This window comes from Setaria viridis, chromosome 3 (genome assembly GCF_005286985.2).
Source record: "Setaria viridis chromosome 3, Setaria_viridis_v4.0, whole genome shotgun sequence".
Classification (NCBI taxonomy): domain Eukaryota; kingdom Viridiplantae; phylum Streptophyta; class Magnoliopsida; order Poales; family Poaceae; genus Setaria; species Setaria viridis.
Genome location: NC_048265.2, coordinates 9,623,537 through 9,642,067, shown reverse-complemented (window position 1 = coordinate 9,642,067; position 18,531 = coordinate 9,623,537). Strand labels below are relative to the sequence as shown.

Below are 18,531 nucleotides of genomic sequence, written 5' to 3'. Positions count from 1 at the left end.
GACAAATTCATCTTGCAAGCATAAGGAGAAATCTGGTCACCAACACACACATAAATATTCAAACTGAACTTTTTATTCCTCACGAATATAAGAAGATATTTTGCAAAGAGCGTGTGCAATGTCGATGTCCTAACCAAGTTTCGTTTGCTCATGTGACCTTTTTGTGCTATCGCAGCATGTGTTTACTGTATCTAGCTCCTTGAGGATGTAGGAGGGTGCCAGGCCATGGTCTTTTGGCCTGTGCGGTTCTGAAAAACTTTTCTTTTCTATCTATAATGAAAGGCAGAGCTCCTGCCAATTTGCTTCAAAAAAAACTTTTTATTGCTTCATACACAGACATTATAAACGGCTGACATTTCTGAATTGAGCTGATGAAAACTAGCTGATACTAGAATTTACAAGAAAGTAAATTAGTCGCCCTCACGAGTTCAGAAAGGGCAAGCGAAAATGGAAATGCAGAGCATGAATACCGTGATAAGTAGTCCCATTTTACTAGACAGAAGATTTCATAAGAAACAACTGTATGTCCTTACGTAAGGGCCAGCCTATCCAACTTTCATGTCAGCAAGACAGATACAGCATCATCAATCGCTGCAAGATTAAGAACAATGCAAAAGGGAGCAATATGAGTGTCAGCTAGCCAAACAACAACACGCTGCACCAAGTCTTAGAACTGCGTTATCAATTATCTGACAAGAGTATCCCAGAAGGCCAGAAATGCTGACATGATACAGCAATTGAACAAACAACTGTAGAAAACTTTTCTGTTTCAGAAGTGGGATGAAGCACCAGTTCTGCACTACTGAACACCTTGACCGAATATCAGGCATACCGAATACACGGATCAACAACAGTCATCGAGTGGCAGCAAAGCAAGATGGTCTCAATGGAGAAACCATACCGGAGACGAGTAGGTCGATGGGCGTTGTAACGGGAACCAGTGGTGGGCATGGTCAGGCGGCCCGGACCAGACCCCGTTGTTGCAGCAGCCGTACTGCCGGGGCTCATCTCCGAAGCATATCATCGGCGCCGCGTGGAAACTCCCGTCATCCAAGAAGTAAACGCCTTCCTGAGATCCGGGGAAATGAGCCGCCTCGAAGGATCTAGAGCAGCCGCGCCCCACGAACAGCATCCGGCCATCCAGCGCGGGCAGCTCGGTCCAACCGTAGCGAGCATGGTCGGCGTCCGGTACCTGCTCCTGCATCATCCGGAACACCCTGAACGACCACGTCGCCTCTTGATGAGGCTGAACTCGCAAGACCATCAGAAGCTCGCCGCGGCACTCGACGAGGTAGCGAGCGCCGGCGTTCAGCACACGGCCCAGCATCTCCCGGAATTCCTCCCGCACTTGCAGTCGTCCCAGGGGCGCTTCATCTTGAAATTCTGGCCTGCAAATGAGCAGATCCCCATGCCGGGTGAGGAAATGGAAGGCGCCGTTGTGGTGTATGACGTCCTCGGCGTCCAACCCGAACGTGCAGGAGGCGGAGGCCACATGGCTCCCCATGCGCCAGACCGTAATATGCGACGGACCGAAGAAACACTGCGGAGTAAGAACCGTGATGATGGCGGCGGCGACGCATCCCTCGAACGTGGCCGGCGGGGCAGAAAGGGTGGCGGCGCGGATGAACATGGGATATTGCCACGCCAATCCGTCCCCTACCGGCCTTATGATGTCGTCGGGGAGGTAGAGGCTCTCGTGGGTGCGGAGGTTGATCAGTCCGTGCCCGCAGCTCTGGCCGTAGGCGAGGAAAAGCCAGCCACCGGGGTACGCGCCGAAGAAGCGTGCGCCCTCCGTGTAGTGCGGGACGGCGAGGCGGTGGGCGCGGTTGCAGAGGACGCAGAAGAAGGACGCCCTGCGGGTGGCGTAGGGCGGGAGAGCGGCGGCGTTCTGGTACGGGAGGAGGAGCCACGGGAGCTGGAGCGGGCACGGGTTCGTCAGCACGCCTCGGAGCCAGGTGCGGCACGCCCTGGCTGCGCGGACGCGGTCTTCGAGGCACGGCACGTGACGGGCGATCTCGGCGACGAGATCGGCGGGGATGTCCGCCCAGGACCGCCGCGCAGCCATGGGCGCCGTGCGGGAGAGCGCGGGGCGCGGCGGGGTGGTTACTGGTTGGGGCGGCGGTCGGTGTATGGGGGCGGAGGAGAAAGGGAGACGGCAGGGAAGAGGAAGCCGTTGGGCGTTGCGAACTTGCGAGCTGTGAGATGAGATCCCCTTTCGATTCTTGTAGTTGTAGCCCGGGGCGGAGGAATGGAGGATGTCAGCGGTTGCCGAGCTTGACGAGCTGGAAGGCTTTCGTGTCGAGCAAGAAGGCCGGGCCACACCACGGACTCTGTTGGTTTGGGCCAGTTCTCGGGCCTGTAAGCAGCCCATACTCCCGTCCAAACGCCGACTACTCTCCCGTCAAGTCAAGCAGCATGATGGCAAATGATGAGTCTGCTAATCTGCTTGTAAAGACAATGCTGTATTAAAAAATATAAATCCCTGGAGTATAGCCGTATAGGCATGGTATAGGCTAAGAAGTCTTTCTACGGTGTGAGAAAGGGAACCTCAAAGCTAACAATTAAAGCGCCAATACGATTGTAACCTTTTGAGCGACTAAAAGCAATATTGCAGACTGCCTCCACAGCATTCTGCTCGAACCAATGGCATGCCTTAGAACAGTACAATATCTGCATTCCTATCTATCCGGGAACAAGATCCGTGTCCGAACTACATTCATCGCAAGAAGTCTGAAAGCTAGCACGGCCCAATTTCCAGGTAGTGTTGTGCTGCATTGGCAGCCTTGCAACGTCAGGAAGGAAATGCACAGATTATCCATCGAATTACTAAACCTCAGGAACGGGGAAAATCTAACCGATCACATCCTGTAGTAACTCTGCAATAACCGATCACATCCTGTAATAAACTCTGCAATTCAGACAAGAGGCTCAAAGCCTCTGCAAATTAGTACTACTCCCTCTGTTCCAAAATGACTTTTCTATATACATACATTTTGTTATGCATCTAGACATAATTTTATACTTAAGTGCATAGTAAAATATATATATCTAAAAAAGTCAAAACGATCTACGTTTTGAAACGGAGAATCAGTAACGACAAGTAGCCATCATCCTAGAATCAAACGAACGGGGGGCTGTACTGTAAGGGATACAAAATCAGAGTTCGAATGCCGTGCAATGCCCTTCAGTCAAGGAGGAAATATAAACAAACTATCAGGAATGTGTCACTGCTCAGTACTGACATGCACATTTTCAGAGTCAACAATTCATCTTAATTCAACGGAGAATAGTGCGCCACAGAACATGGACACCAAGAGAGCCATTCTTTCATGCAAGTCAACGACATCCCACTGAGATACTAAAAAAAATAAAATCGTTGATTTCATGGGCCTTAGCAATTATGCATCAGTCACTCTGTCTACCCATTTGAAAGAGTTCAGCGTTCCACATTCTGAATCTAGCATTCCACGATCTGAGTTTAGCACTAAATTAAGGTTTAGGGATTAAACTGAGTTTAATAACACTATAAGGCATGGGGATTTAAACTCAGTAGAGATTGGACCATATGACATCTTCATAAAGAGAAAAATACCACGGCAAGATTTACCAAGTAGGAGTAGTATCCTATGAGTTTTATTGGCAACCGATCATAATGGACAGAGGCAATTTTTCAGATGCAAATGATGACAAACCTACATTGTGCAGTACAGCCGAGATGTATCCATTGTAAAATGAGTATGATCAAATAAGTCTGACATATAATTTTGATACTTGGGAAGACTAGACAATGAATTGTCCATCATCTAACTCGTGTGTTCAACAGTTCTGCTTAAAGCTACAGAAAATATTTTATAAAATGAAAATCTGGAGAACTAACACTAGTTAAACTAGTTCAAGTTTCATAGTGCCCATGGTAATGAACCAGAGTGTTCATCTAGTTCCAAGCTAAGGATACTGAATCAGACAAGTCCAACTTGCAGGCACAAAGAGAAATCTGGTCACCCAGGCACACATATTCAAACTGAACTCTCTATTGCTTCATACTCCCTCCGTATAGGAAAAGAAAGTCGTTTTGGACAAGGTTTGAGTCAAACATTGGGAATATAAATCATGAATAACTTTTAAGTTGTTGAGTTTGGAAATGTAAAAGCCATATAAATAGATTTGTCTTGAAAAATACTTTCATAAAAATATACATATATCACTTTTTGATAAATATTTTTATAAAAACAAAGAGTTAAAGTAATGCTTTGGAGACCGTGTCTCTGTCCAAAACAACTTCCTTTTCCTATACGGAGGGAGTACACACACATCATAAACGCGGACATTTCTGCATTGAGTTATTGAAATCTAGCAGGTACCAGAATTTACAAGAACGTAGTTATAACGCGACATACTGTAAATGAAACACATATTTGAATGCTAGATGAAGTGAATTGAACAATTATCTCGTTCTGAATGGGATCTGTAAGCAGGCAACTCAGCAGGACGGTTAACAAGATCCACCACCAAGAAACATCAGAATTCACAATCTAATCCTCTCGAGGGTACTTGACAAAAACCTGTCGTCTCAAATGAGAAGCCAAGCCGGAGAAGAGTGGTTCGAAGGGACCTGGTCCGGGAAGAAGAACTCGACATTGGGAGGCTGCCCTTGCGTCCACTTGCCGTTGTCGCTGCAGGGGTACTGCCTCTCACTGACACCGCGAAACATGATGTACTCGTCGTAGAAGCTCCGATCATCCAAGAAGTAGATGCCGTCATTGAACCCCGGGTACTCAGCCGTCTCGTAGGATCTGGAGCAGCCTCGCCCCACGAACAGCATCCGGTCACCCAGCGTGTCCAGCTCCCTCCAGATATAGGGGTGCCCGATCATGCCGCCGCTGCCGTCGTCCTCGAGCGGCAGCGGGCCAATCCTGCTGAACACCTTGAACCCCGACGTCGGCGAATCATGATCGGGAGCGAACCTGACGACCATCAGCAGTTCGCCGCGGGACTCCAAGAGGTAGCGAGCACGAACGTTGCCTTCATGATCTCTGTCCCTGGGCACGCAGCGGCGTAGCGTCGAGGATAACGCTACTCGTCGCAGCTGGTCGCCCCCAACCGAAGAGAAGGTCGGCGCGCACGCCAGGATGTGTTCCTCGTCGGTGAGGAAGTGGAAGAACCCGTCGTCGCGGTACACGACGTCCTCCACCGCTTCAGTACAGTGAGGAGGCCTAGTATCGTAGGCCACCCCATCGCCGATGATCCAGAACGCGCAGCGGCGCTCGAGCGGGCCGTCGACGTACCGCTGATAGGCGACGATGCCGGCGGCGACGCAGCCAGCGACATCCGGCGGGGATGAGGGGGTGGCGGCGAGGATGACCATCCTGTGGACGTGCTGGACCGATGGATCGTGGCGGGGGCAGACCTCGTCGGGAAGTATGCGCACCCACCCTGGCTGGTGGAGGTCCATGAGGCGGTGGCGGCGAGTCTGGTCCATGGCGATGAAGAGGTAGCCGCCGTCGCCAGAGCCGATGTAGCGCGCGCCGACCTTGTCGTGGTACTCCTGGTGGATGCTGGAGCCGCTGAGGATGCAGGAGACGCGAGTCAAGCCGTCGGACGGTAGGAGGAGATGCGGGAGCGGTGGCGGCGGGGGCGGGGGAGCTGCGAGCCCCGCGCGCCATGAGTGGCAGACGAAGGCCATGTGGGCGCGGTCCCATTCGCACGGGACGCGGCAGGCGATCTCGGACATTTGGTCCAGTGAGAGGCTCGCCCAGGGCGAAGGCGCGGCCATGTTGGAGGGGAGGGGAGGGTTTGAGAGTCGCTGGTGGACGGAGGCGGGGAAGACGACGGCGAAGAGGTTGGGGGCGGATGCGGGATTGGATTCCCCTTTTGTTCTGGAAGCCGGGGGCAGAGAGGAGCGCGTGTGCGGTGTGCCCCGTGTGCGGCTGCTACTTGTCTTGCAACTTGCAAGATGCAGAGATAGTCGTCTGAGCCGGGCCCGTCTTCGCTTGGGCCGTTTAGACTGGGCCGAAGCTGCAGATCTCATCTCCACCCACACACACCCCACAGCGATCATGCTAGTTTGTTTGCGAGGGCGTTTGGTTCCCTTTGCTTATTTTTAAGCAAGTGTCACATTAATGTTTAGATACTAATTAGCAGTATTAAATGTAGGCTATTTACAAAATCCATTACATAAGTGGAGGCTAAACAGCGAGACAAACCTATTAAGCCTAATTAATCCATCATTAGCAAATGTTTACTGTAGCAACACATTGTCAAATCATGGACTAATTAGGTTTAATAGATTCGTCTTGCCGTTTAGCCTCCACTTATGTAATGAATTTTGTAAATAGCCTACGTTTAATACTCCTAATTAGTATCTAAACATTCGATGTGACGGGTGCTTAAAAATAAGCAAACCAACCAAACCAGGCCGAAGTGACAACCTTTATCAGTTATTTAGTATCCTGACAAGCTAAAAGAACGCAACTACTGATTGTAGTGTCATGTTTCCTTGCATATACATCTACTGCAAATGCCCATATTTAGTTGGACTAAGCCTTGTACATTTAATAATTACCGGCAGAAATGTCTGTTAGTTGGTACGGATCCTTACTTGTTCTTAATATATTCCTAATATGTTGGTGTAACATCCGCAAAAATCACCAACTTAAATCATCCGTTAAAAATTGTGCCCAAAATCTTTTCATCGTTGAGCTCCCGAAAATCTAATCTTCCCGACGATTTTGCCGTCCCGGCACCCAAAGCCGACAACTGTTCTTTTACCCCCTCCGTAAATCTCGCTGCGTGTCGGTCAACAAACCGATGCGCGTGCCCCGACCGCGCTCCGCAATCACCGCTGACCCTCCCTTTCTTTTTCTTTCTTCCTCCTATTTTCCTCTTTCTCTTTTCTTTTCCTTCCTTCTCTTTCTTTCTCTCTTGTTCTTCTTCCATCTTCCTTCTTCTTCTTTCTCCCTCCTCCTTTCTTCCTGGCGCATAGTGCCACCCTTCTGGCGCCGCACCCTCCTGGCGCCCGCTCCCCCTGGCGCTCGGCCCCGCCTGCGCCCGACCCCCGTTGGCCCCGGCCCCTGCTTGCGCCCGGCCGGCGCGGTGCGCCCGGCCCTCCCTACCTCACCATCCGCGCCGCGCGCCCGGCGCCGGCACCGGCACTGCCGCCGCGCCTGACCCCCGACCCGCGCATGCCCGGCCCTGCCTTCGGCCCCGCGCCCCGCCACCCGAAGACCGTGCCCAGGTCCCAGCCCCTACCGCCGCCTGCCATGCCGCCCGGCTCGCCACGTGCCACCCGCTGGCCCCGGCCCCCCACGACGCACCGGCCGCTCCCCGCCGGCCTATAAAAGGGGGGAGGGCGACACCCCAGCTCGCCACCACCCCGGCCTCCCCTCATGCCACCAACACCACTTCCCCTGCGCAACCTCCCTCTGCCAGTAGTGCCGCCTCTTCCGTGCGCCGCCGCCTCCTGCCCAACACCGGCCCCTCGCCGCCCGTCGCTGATTCACCGAGGTGAGGCCTCAAACGGGCTCCCCACTGTAACACCTGCCATTTTAGCCATCAAAAATAATTCCGAAGAAATAGAAGCAAATCATGAAGAAAAAGGAAAATAAATTGGCTAAAAATCAAATTCGGGTCAAATTTGACCGAAATTTGAATTTTGAATTCGAAATTCAGAAAAATTTGGCAAAAATATGGAATGGAAGTATAAGAGTGATTAGAACTTGAAGATCAAGATTAGGGACAAGATCTGGTCCTAAATATCTCAAGAAAATCAAAGAAAGAAATTAAAACTGAATTGCACTATTCACCGTCCGACAATAGGATTTTAGAAAAAAAACAGCACCAATGTCCATTTTGGAAATTAATTTCTGCCAAATTTTCCAAATAAATGGACCAAGACAACTATACAGTATTAAATTATAGACTTTGTACAAGTATCTTCAGGTGTTGTTGATCAAGAACAGTAGAGGGAACCATTTCAAATGGAGGCTCAAAGTCAGCACTTTACCACGGTCAACTTAGCTGCTGAACTGAATTTCTGCCTAAGTCTGAAAACAGTGATAAGTGCCAATGTTTGGAGCTAAATTCAGGAGAATGTAGTCTAAAAGGTATAGGTGATTATGAGCAAAATGGAATCCCTGATGGTTGTAGAGTGTAATTGGTTTGTAGTTGGACTAAAAGGAAGGGATTTGGACCACTGAAATTATTTACAAAGTTGGGTAAGTGACCATGACCAAGTGACTGACGAACTGAATCGGGAGTTCAATGAAGTTCAGTTACCTGAGGGCAAACATTTTGAAATTGCCAACAAATGGATGATAATCTCGGGCAAGAGTTCAAATATGAATTGTAGAGCTCGAGTTTATCTACAACTTTGCTTAAGTGACTTGTGGACCGTCGAATTCAAAATCGGCCGTGGTGAAGCTCTGAACTTTCGGGTGTCAGAAAACAAAGAGGGGGGGGGGGGTGACAGAGCCGAGCTCGACGTGTCACCGCCGGCATTCTCGGTCGACCGCGAGCACAGCAGCTACGCCACCTCCTCACCACGCAAGCCTGGCACTAGGCCACGGTGTCGCCCATGCGCGCGGTAAGTCTTTCGTATATCTACCGCTTCCGCCGCCGCCCTTTTTACCGCCTGTTTTTCTACCGCCGCCGCCCTCTCTATCAAGCCACCACCGCCGACCAAATTCCACTGCCACACCTCACCTCCCGTTGATTCCTCTCGCCCATTTCTCCACAGATACCCTAGCTACACCCCGGTCAACTTGTTGCCCAGCATCCTTGCCGGAGTACCCATACTCGCCGTCGTTTTCGTCCGCCACCGCCGCACCTCCTGCTCACGGTGAGCACCCCCTTGCCGTCGCTGTTGTTCCTTGTGGTCGGTTTTAGGTAGACGTCTAGGGCACTAGGAAGCTATAGAAGTAGTTGTCGGGGTAGGTGTGGCGGATCCACTTCGGATTAGCTTGATTAGACAGGGTTAAGCCGCCTAACATGCGACACCCATGCTTAAGCCAAGTTAACACGAAGTGCCGTCGGATTTCATCCGATTAACCACTTGAACAGGATCGAGTTTAGCAAACTCACACGAAGGTGAGTGGTTCGAGAGAATACAACGAGTCCACTGAGTTTAAACGGTTTAACCTTTTAGTTCGGCCAGGAAGAACCAACATTAGAGTTTTTACAAGGTTCGAAGGAAAACAACAAAAGTAAAACCACTAGCGGAAACAATCGTCGGGGTCGGACGTCCCAGGTGAGGCCAACCGGGGCATCACTAGTTCCTTTCCTCGCCGTCCGAGGAAGGATCCCACTCGACCGTCCAGCCCGGCGGGAGCTGGGGCGGCCAAGCGCCAGCAAAAGAGGGGTCGGGAGCAGCAACTTCACCTGAAAAAACAGGAGCCACAACAAGGCTGAGCTACTAAGCTCAACAAGACTTATCCGATAGGAGTAAACTACTACTCCTTCTAGACATGCAGGGCTTTTTGGCTGAGGGGTTTGTTTGCCAAAAGCATTAAGTAACCCTATTTTCAAGTTTTAACTCCGGTTCTAGGTTCATTTGCCTGTCTAGGTTTTGCAACCTATTCTAAGCAATCATAGAACCAAACAAGATGTAGAGATATATCAACAAACATGTCATCATCAGATTCCTCATTTACTCAGGGTGACATAGCGATCAAGCAATCTCAAACTGTGAGAGGCAGACGAATCGATTCGAGTTCTTTAACCATGCATGGTGAACCTAGCCTCACGACATCCGCGCACCCGGAGGTCGCTTCCTGTGTCGGCCTTCCCCATCAATCCCCTAACCCGTGTCGGGCCCATTTCCTTTGGTGCAAGGTTCCACAGACCCGGCCTCTACCGTCCTGTGACCACGCTTACCACCACGTGCGACAACCAGCAGGGGAAACTCCGTTCCAAGAACAATGGGGCGACCGCTCACGTCTAGGTTCAATCCGCTTCCTCATCCCATACTAAGTATGAGGCTAGTACTTTCAAACACTTGATCATGAACACCACCACTGTCGGGCCTTAGCAAGTTTTCATAGACAGACGGGGCAACCATCCATCCACCAAAGAGTTACCAAACCATGCCCCGTCCATCGTCCTTATAGTTGTAACAGAAAGATAGACATACAACTCCTACAACTCGCGAGTGACAGGAGATCACTCGACTTTTACCGTCTCCTAGTTAAGCAAGGCAACTACTCGGTCCAATAGCTAGTGCTCAGATCATGGGGATAACTAAGTCATGCATCTAGGGTTTCACACAACTCCTATACGTAAATGCACAAGCATGTTACAGAAGGCATGCGCAAGTCTGGTAAAACACACAGGGTTTTCATGCAACCGGGGCTTGCCTTCAAGCAAAGAGGAAGGAAACTGCTCAACGTCGGGGGCGACTTCGGCTTCAACGGGCAGGAGCTCGGCTACAGCTTCTTCTTCTGGCGCCGGGTGTAACTCGTAGAAGCCGTCGGCGAGGTGCAGCTCTACACGAATGCAATGCAAGAGTTAGCATAGACAGTTATTTCAACAGCAACACTGGCTCGCCTGAGCCCAGAAACTCGCGACAAAGAGCAGGAGGGTAGGGAGGTTCAAGAGAGCTGGTGATGATCGAAAGGCAAGGGTCGGAAAGGAACTTATGCTCTGATCCTTGAACTAGAGGATGTGGGATACTAGGGATCCTCAGACGCAAGCGCTGAAGGGTTCCTAAGTTTTACACATACACCCTCGGGTTGAGAAAAAGATCACAGCTGAGCCCTCGGGCGAGGCGGATAAGGGTCGGCGGAACAGATAGGGTCGGGCGAGACGGAATCGGGGTCGGGTGGATAGGAAGGGTCGGGCGAAGCGGACTGGGGTCGGCAACTTACCTTCTTCCTGGAAGGAAAGCTTGGGGTCAGGAAGAAGCAGACTTGGGCGGAGGGACTAAAGCTTTAGCAACAGCTAAGACCGGACAAGCTACGGTGGCGGTGGCGCTTCTTGCTGATCACAAGAGAGCTTTTACACAGCACGGAGGAGCAAGCTGCTGGGTGTCTTGGAGAAAACTGAGAGAGAACCTGAGAGCAGAGTCCCTCAAGAACTTGGTGTGTGGCGCTAGGAGCTCGAGCAGGGAGCGAGAGAATGGCTGAAGGCAACAATGGCGGAGGGAACTCCGGTGGCTGGTGCATTCCTTTTATAGCTGCTGGAACAGAGGAAAGGAAGCGGCGCGGGAGAGAGAGAAGGGAAGCGGCGCGAAGGCCGGGAGAAACAATGGAGTGCTCTGCCGGGGCGGCGATTGAGCGAAGAGGGCGGTGGTGCAGGACTCCGGGGGTGACGCCAGCGATCATTGGGTTCTGCCGTCAGGGCGGCGTAGGAGCGGGTAGACCGGTGGTTGAGATTTGGCGGAGGCGGGTGTCGTCGTGCGGAAGATTTGATAGAAGTGACTGGTTTAACGGTGCTAGAATCGAGGGCGCACAGGTGAGAAGACAGGCAGCCGCGGGCGCACGGGCGAGCGCGGAGCAACAGATTGTCGGGCGGCTTCTGACAGGGCGGGGAAAGGAGCTGTCGCTGCCGCGGTCGGGGTTGGCGATGGAGGAATCGTCGTGTAGCGGAGACCAGGCGGCGCGACTGTGGTAGAAGTGACGGTAAAGACGGGCGACATCGAGCTCTGGGCCGGGATCTGGCGGTGTGATGATGGGCGCGGGAGGCGAGGTTCTGCAGAAAGGTTGCAGAGGGCTTCCGCTGCCATTGGGGAAGGGGGCGCGAGAACCCACTTGGTCGCGAGCCAGAGACAAAACTGCGCGGCGGGCGTCGGAGAAGACGAGCCACGCGGCAGGAAGACTCTGAAGCGGGCATGCAACTCGAGTGCGCCTGTCGCGGAGGATCTGGGGAAAAGATCTCGCGGGTCCACCGGGCGGATAGAATGGTGTTTGAGGAAGATTTAGAAGGATCCGACGGTGGGCTGTGTTTGCCGGGGTCGGGAGAGGAGCGAAACGGGAAGGGGTCGGGTCTCCGGGGTCGGAACCGGGCGGAAGGCTGAGCACTCAGGCACGGTAAACAAGATAGAGGACTGAGATCCAGGGCTCCGATTAAGATTATCTCGGGAGATTAGGGGTCGGTCGTCACAGCAGGCCAAGCCGTCGTCGTGCTTAGCCACGACCGGCCGTAGGTGCCGCCGCCCGCCGCCGGGGAGGGAATGGCTCCAGCCATCTCCCGAGGAGGTGTCGCCACGCACGGGTGCATTAGGGCATGGGGATGCTTCCCCGGCCTAGCCCCGTCGCCGGTAGGGTGCCGGCCGGCGAGCCGCACCGCCCCCTGTTGTGCTCGGGATTTTGGCGGGAGGAGGAAAAAGGCGCTGGTGCCACGGGCCCGCGTGTCAGAGAAGAGAAGAGAGAAGGGAGGTCGGTTGGGCGCGAGCGTCAGTTGGGCCAGAGTCCCGGAGGCCCAGGTGCTGGTGCGGTCGGCCGTTTGAGAAAAAAAAGGCCGGAGGCCCGTGAAGTCCAGCAGGCCGGTAGGCCGGTAAGGCAGGCCGGTGACGCGGAAAATAAAAGAGGAGAAGGAAGGATGGGCCATTGGGCCGGTGCCGGTCCGAGGAAAGGAAAAGAAAAGAGAAATCGGCCCAGGGAGCCCAGTAGGGGAAGGGGTAGGCCGGCGGGTAAGGTGAATAGGAGAAGGAGGTGGGTCCAAGCCGCGGGCCCAGCGTAAGAGAGAGGGGGTAGAGTTAGGGCGCGTGAGAAATGTAGGCCGGGGAGTTTTCGGGAAAAAGTTAGATTTCCTTTGTAGAATAAATAGATTAAATCCAATCTCACCATTTAAATCACAGAAATTTCTAAGGGTGTCCAAAATTAGTGAAACCAATTTTGTTAGGCTTATTTTATTTTCCTTTATGCATTAAAATTTTTATACCCTAGGAAAAATAATGAAAATTTGGGTATTTATTTAATACCTTTCTTTTAAGGTATTTAAATAAATACTTAATCTTTATTAAATGCATAAAATATGGAATAACATCTTCATAATCACAAATTATTGTTAACTCATAGGAAATTAGGTTTCAAGATTAGAAAATAATTATAATGTCTTCTAAAAATAAAAGAAAAAGCCCTAAGTAAGAATAGTTAAGGAAATAAAATTGTTGGGCTAATCTTTTCGGATTTTTATGTGTTGGCTTGCAACTTTATCATGATAAATTGTATAGTCCTTGTTGGCTTGCAACTTTATCATGAAGGAAAGTTGTCTAGTCATGTATTCAAAAAAGTTGCATTCCTAACCCCTGCATATGTTGTGTTATAGACACCGAAGCACCAGAAGGAGATTTCTCGGAATTTTCAGAAGGATCTCCAGAATTCGAAGAGATCATTGAATTGGTTCCCTACGAGGCCAACCCTTCAGACACTGCTAACTTTTTTAGCGAACAAGGCAAGCCCCGGTGTATTATACCTATTATTTTGGAGTCGATATTTCATGTGTCCAATTATCGGTTATTTGTTATATGTATGCACTAAGTCTAGGAGTTGCTTGAAACCCATTCTTGTGCATTATCATACCTTTTTTTAAGGACATCTTTGCCACTTGTTCAAACATTTAGTAAATAACCCAAGTCTAGAATATGCTTAGTTGCCTAAGTAATTGGTCTACCAAACCTTAAGGTACATATTGAGTCATGCATGTTAATTATGGAAAGATAACTTGGAAATCAAGAAGCGGACAGAAGCTAAGGATGTAGTTCTATCTGCTAGATTAATCTGGTTAAGGCCCGATTCGTTGTCTTAACCTTTGATCAAGTGAAAGACATCTGATCACTTACTGGGTATAGGACCAGTAAAGCCCAGTAGGTTAGTAAACCCTCTGATCGGGAATACTTCGTACCCGCGCTTGACGTGCTGGAGATTGGCAGGGGCGTAACCTGAAACTCACATGGTGATCAGGCCAGACGTGGGGTCCCATGTGGGGTGCGTCCCTGGGTCCGGGTAGTCTTATTCCCAATCATCAGATTTGCTAATCGAAAAGTCGTTACGTACGACCTGGACAGTCGTACATAACTGGTGATCAGGGTACTTTCCTGCAGGATGTAATCTGATCCGGATCGCCGCAATTCTCGGTTATGAATGCACTTGATCATTGTTGAGCATCGTAGCATAAATTCATGAATGCTATATCTCTCCACTAATGTTTTGGTACATGACTTAATACCTTGTTGTTTGTAATTAATCTTTTATCATCATTTAGAATCGGTAGGTAATAACTTAATCAAAATAAAAGATAAAGCTAAGGTCTCACTCCTAGTAAGCTCCTTTGCCAAAAATGTGTCAGCCACGCACACTGAAAAAGCTATCATATAGTTCCAAGAAAAGCTATTATATTGGTTAGTCGGGTAAGCCTTGCTGAGTACCTCGTACTCAGGGTTATCCCTTGTGGCTATTTTTAGAGGCACCGCAGGAATCCACCGAGGAGGAAGCCCCGAAAAACTAGGGTATTATTATAAGTCTCACAATACCCTTAGAAGAAATTTTAAATGCTCATCTCCACCTGAACCGTTTATGTTTAAAATCCTAGAACTTCTGTCTAACCTGCACTGTTAAGTTTGTTTCAAACTATGTCTTGTAATAACTCGTACCTTGTGTATGTATGTAAAAATGTAATATTTGTTGAAGCTTTCCCATCGCGGAAATAATCATGATGTATGGCTATGAGACGTGACGTGGACCATTCGAGGAGTCCTAGGGACACTCGACGGACGACCGGACTTATATTGTTTTAAGCGCGTTTCAGATAATTGCTGCATCGGCAGCGATTAGGCGCATTTAAAACAGTTTAAGTTGGACGGTTCCACCACACCCACGGCCTCCTCTACCCTCTCCCGCTGTCTCCCATCGCCATCGGCGAGCCTAGGCCGCCGCCCCCTCCCTCTATCTGTGTACCGTACGGTGCAGAGGAGGAAGAAAGCCTCCTCCTTTTTGATCTAACCCCCTGTTATCCCCTATTCGCAAAATAACCCTCCCACCTCTCTCAAGATCGTCTCGCAGATATACCCTTCCACCTCCCAAGAATCTTTACAAACAAGTCCCTGGTTCTCGTAGTTTAGTCCTAAACCTTCTTTTAAGCCTCTAATACTCCGTTAACTCGTCATTTCATGCGCCAAACTCCCTCCAATTAATCCCAAATTCGACCACGTCATCCTCCCATATACTTCCGCCGAGTCACATCCAAAGCTCATGAAAATGCTCATCCCTTCTATTTTTCGTTCACGTGCTCTATTCGAAGCTCAACGGGTAAAATGCACGATTGTGTGTGCCGTAGGTCGCGGAGTACCCGAGGAGGAGCTCAAGGAAGAGTTTGACCACGAGCCCGAGCCCGAGGACCAACACCGCGAGCAGGAACTCCCGAAAGGCTTTTAGGACGGTAAGTCCAATCTCACCCTTTGATGCATATTTATTCTTAGTTTTTGAAACACAAGCTATTGGCCTATTTTATAAAATTGCATATTATTTTATTGCAAGACATGGTTGGATAGCCACCCCTTGATTGATATGATTATTCCTTGATTGTCCTATAATTATCTCTAAATATGATTTTCTTTGTTTGGATGATAATTACTGCTAGAATGCTTAGGACCTGGTTACTCAATTCAATCATGACTACAATGGTTTATTTAAAGGATAAATGTGTGAGGTTTTCAAATGAGAAAATGGGTTTTCGGAAATAAGGAAAGAAATGCTTAGATGAGATGGATGGGTGTTTCTTGTGTGAAATGCCAATGAGTTGGACTCGTACCTTTGTGGTTGAGTAAAGTCGGGAGATATCCATCTTGTCATAGTTAAGGACCGAGTTGATGTGTCATCTTGCCTAACCCAACCATCGTGCAACCACTCGACTGTTGTATGCGGCAATGGCTTAGCATAAATCCCACTAGTTAGTCTGATAGTCATCAGGTGAGCTAGTGAGCAACGGGAGACCATAGAAAAGGAGTAAGATCTTTGTGACTTAGGTTCCGGTTAAGACCTCGTTGGTAGGTCGTTAACCCCTTGGTCACACCCATGTTGGCTAGTCAGTCCTAGCTAAGGTGGGTAATGGCTTCGTTAGGATCTGCACCGACACTACGGTGATCGTGCTGTGGTACCCTACTTGTGGGAAAAGTGTACAACCTCTGCAGAGTTAAAACCTATCTGGGTAGCCGTGTCCACGACATTGGACGAGTTACGGCTTGGTCACATAACTAGTACTTGGAGTTGGGTTATTTTCATGGCGTGTGTTGGATTTTGGAAGTATCCGGCTGTTGTGCCATGAGCTACTGCGGACGGGGAGTCCGGTAGCTTTAAAACTTGGATCCTTTGTATAGGATCAACCCCACTTAATCATTCGGTTACTAAAAGTGTTTGGAGAAAACTCTTTTAAAATGAAACCTTGCATGTGTTGGGAAAATCTAGCTTTATTGCAATTAACCCTTAAACCTTATCCTTGTGATCCTGAACATATTCTTGTTTGTTTTCCCCTCCGTGGATGGGGTTGTACTTGTTGAGTATTTTTGTACTCACCCTTGTTTTGTTGCTACAGAGGAAGACCCGGACTTCGTCGCCGAGAATTTTGAGTAGGACGTCGTTTCCGCAACCAACGCTGCCTGTGGTGTTGGCCTTTGCAGAATGCTTCCGCTGCCGTGTAGTCCCGAGTGCTGTCTCTTGGCAGTACCTTGGCTCGCTACTGTTATTTATTTGCTTGTTATTGCGGTGTGGCTTTCGCGCCCACTCCCTCGTGAGTTGTACGGTATTTGAACTATCTGTTGAATAAATGTGTTATCAACCTCCTGCGACTGATATTTGTATCACATTTAGTCTCCGCTGATGTGGGGATACTTCAGTTGGTATCAGAGCCGTCGTTGACTGTAGGACGCGACCTGAGGACCAGAAAAGCCCTTTTAACCAAAATAAATGACTTATAAAATTTCTTCCTACCCCTGCTGTATTGCAAAACTAATTTGCACCCCGATTCTTTTCAAGATGGCCGAAGAAGGATGGGTCAACAGCCACTACTACTGGAGGACTATGACAACAATGATGATGCGAGCTGGAGGCCATTGCGGGGTGCGTGCTGGGCGATGGACCCGGGCATGGAAGGGCGGCAGGGTGTGACTCTTCAAGGGGATAGCATCAGATGTTGGGTGGTGCTGTACGATGTGATGGAGAAGAAGGTGTTGAAGTAAATCTAGCTTCTCACTGACGATAGGCTCCACCGCTTCGATGCGTTCATCTTCAGGGATAGCCTAGAGCGACACACCTTCTTTGATCGTCATGACCCCCAAGATCTGGACTGCAGTAAGCAAGGGCATTCCCACTTAGCTGCCAGGGATTCAGGTGCTAGATCAGCGCGAAGCTGAACTCACGTCATTTGCTAAAGCCAAACTCTCTGCGGTTATGAATGTTACTATATTAGTAGTAACGGTTGAGCAATTATGTATACATAATTACATACCATCCGATTCTTCTTTGACTTCTATGCCCAAAAAGTAATGCAACTTGCCAAGATCTTTAAGTGCAAAGTCTTCCTTTAAATTAGCCAGAAGTGCCGTCACTGCTTTGGGCGAGGAGCTTGTGACAATAATATCATCCACGTAGATGAGCATATAAATAGTTATACCATGCTTATTATAAATAAACAAGGACATATCTGATTTGGACGGTACAAAACCTAGTGCAATTAATTTGGAGCTTAACCTGGAATACCATGCTCGAGGCGCCTGCTTCAGATCGTAAATTGCCCTGTCCAGTTTGCATATATATTCCAGAGTCTTAGTATTTTCAAAACATAGTGACTGCTTCATATAGACTTCCTCTTCCAGAACGCCATGCAAAAACGCATTCTACACATCAAATTGTTTAAGGCACCATCCTCTTGAGATTGCAAGAGAAAGTACAAGCCTAACAGTGGCTATCTTAACAACTGGATTGAAAGTGTCTTCGTAATCAATGCCATATCACTGTTTGAACCCCTTTGCTACCAATCGAGCTTTGTATCTGTCAATGCTTCCATCAGCTTTCCATTTGATTTTGAAAACCCATTTGCAATCTATTATATTTTGTCCTGATTTTCCTGGAACGAGATGCTAGGTACAGTTTTTCTCTAAAGCTTGAACTTCTGCTTCCATTGCCTGATGCCACTTAGGATTTGTAAACGCTTCTTCAACAGAGTTAGGTCCACCAAAAGCACTGAACAGACTGGATCATAGCATCATACATCTTTTTGGGTTGAATAATGCCGCTCTGCAGGCGTGTTTGTCGACGTGGCGGATCAGGCACTTGTGGTGATGGGTTGGTCGTTGTAGAAGATCCTGGCGCCAGCGCACCAGAGGTTGTCAGAGGGAGCGGCGTCGCCCCTGATGAGCTCACGACAGGTGGCGCCGGCGGGTTGGATGGCGCCCCCTCCTCCGACACGGGTGTGGGCGCGGAGGAGACCGATGCAGGCGGGCCACCTATCCCCCCACGTGGGAAGCCCGGAGTGGCGCCAGGCGAGGCAGGCGAATCGTCCCCGGGAGATGCGCCGAGACTGGATGGGGGATCCGCATCGGATCTG

At 49.7% G+C, this 18,531-nt stretch overlaps 2 protein-coding genes across 2 annotated transcripts; both read right to left on the bottom strand.

The window, feature by feature from the left end:
• Nucleotides 1-515: 515 nt before the first annotated feature.
• LOC117849014 (uncharacterized) lies at nucleotides 516-2,065 on the bottom strand. The gene has a single exon (XM_034730627.2). It carries the CDS (start codon nucleotides 2,063-2,065, stop codon nucleotides 884-886), a length of 1,182 nt encoding a protein of 393 aa, XP_034586518.1. The 3' UTR covers nucleotides 516-883.
• A 2,250-nt stretch (nucleotides 2,066-4,315) lies between these two features.
• On the bottom strand, nucleotides 4,316-5,993 carry LOC117848001 (uncharacterized). Its single transcript, XM_034729308.2, has one exon. It carries the CDS (start codon nucleotides 5,771-5,773, stop codon nucleotides 4,571-4,573), a length of 1,203 nt encoding a protein of 400 aa, XP_034585199.1. The 5' UTR covers nucleotides 5,774-5,993; the 3' UTR covers nucleotides 4,316-4,570.
• Between the last annotated feature and the right edge of the window lie 12,538 nt (nucleotides 5,994-18,531).

Coding starts and splice junctions, on each gene's coding strand:
- LOC117849014 (XM_034730627.2), bottom strand. CDS start 2,065: ATGGCTGCGCGGCGGTCCTGGGCGGACATCCCCGCCGATCTCGTCGCC.
- LOC117848001 (XM_034729308.2), bottom strand. CDS start 5,773: ATGGCCGCGCCTTCGCCCTGGGCGAGCCTCTCACTGGACCAAATGTCC.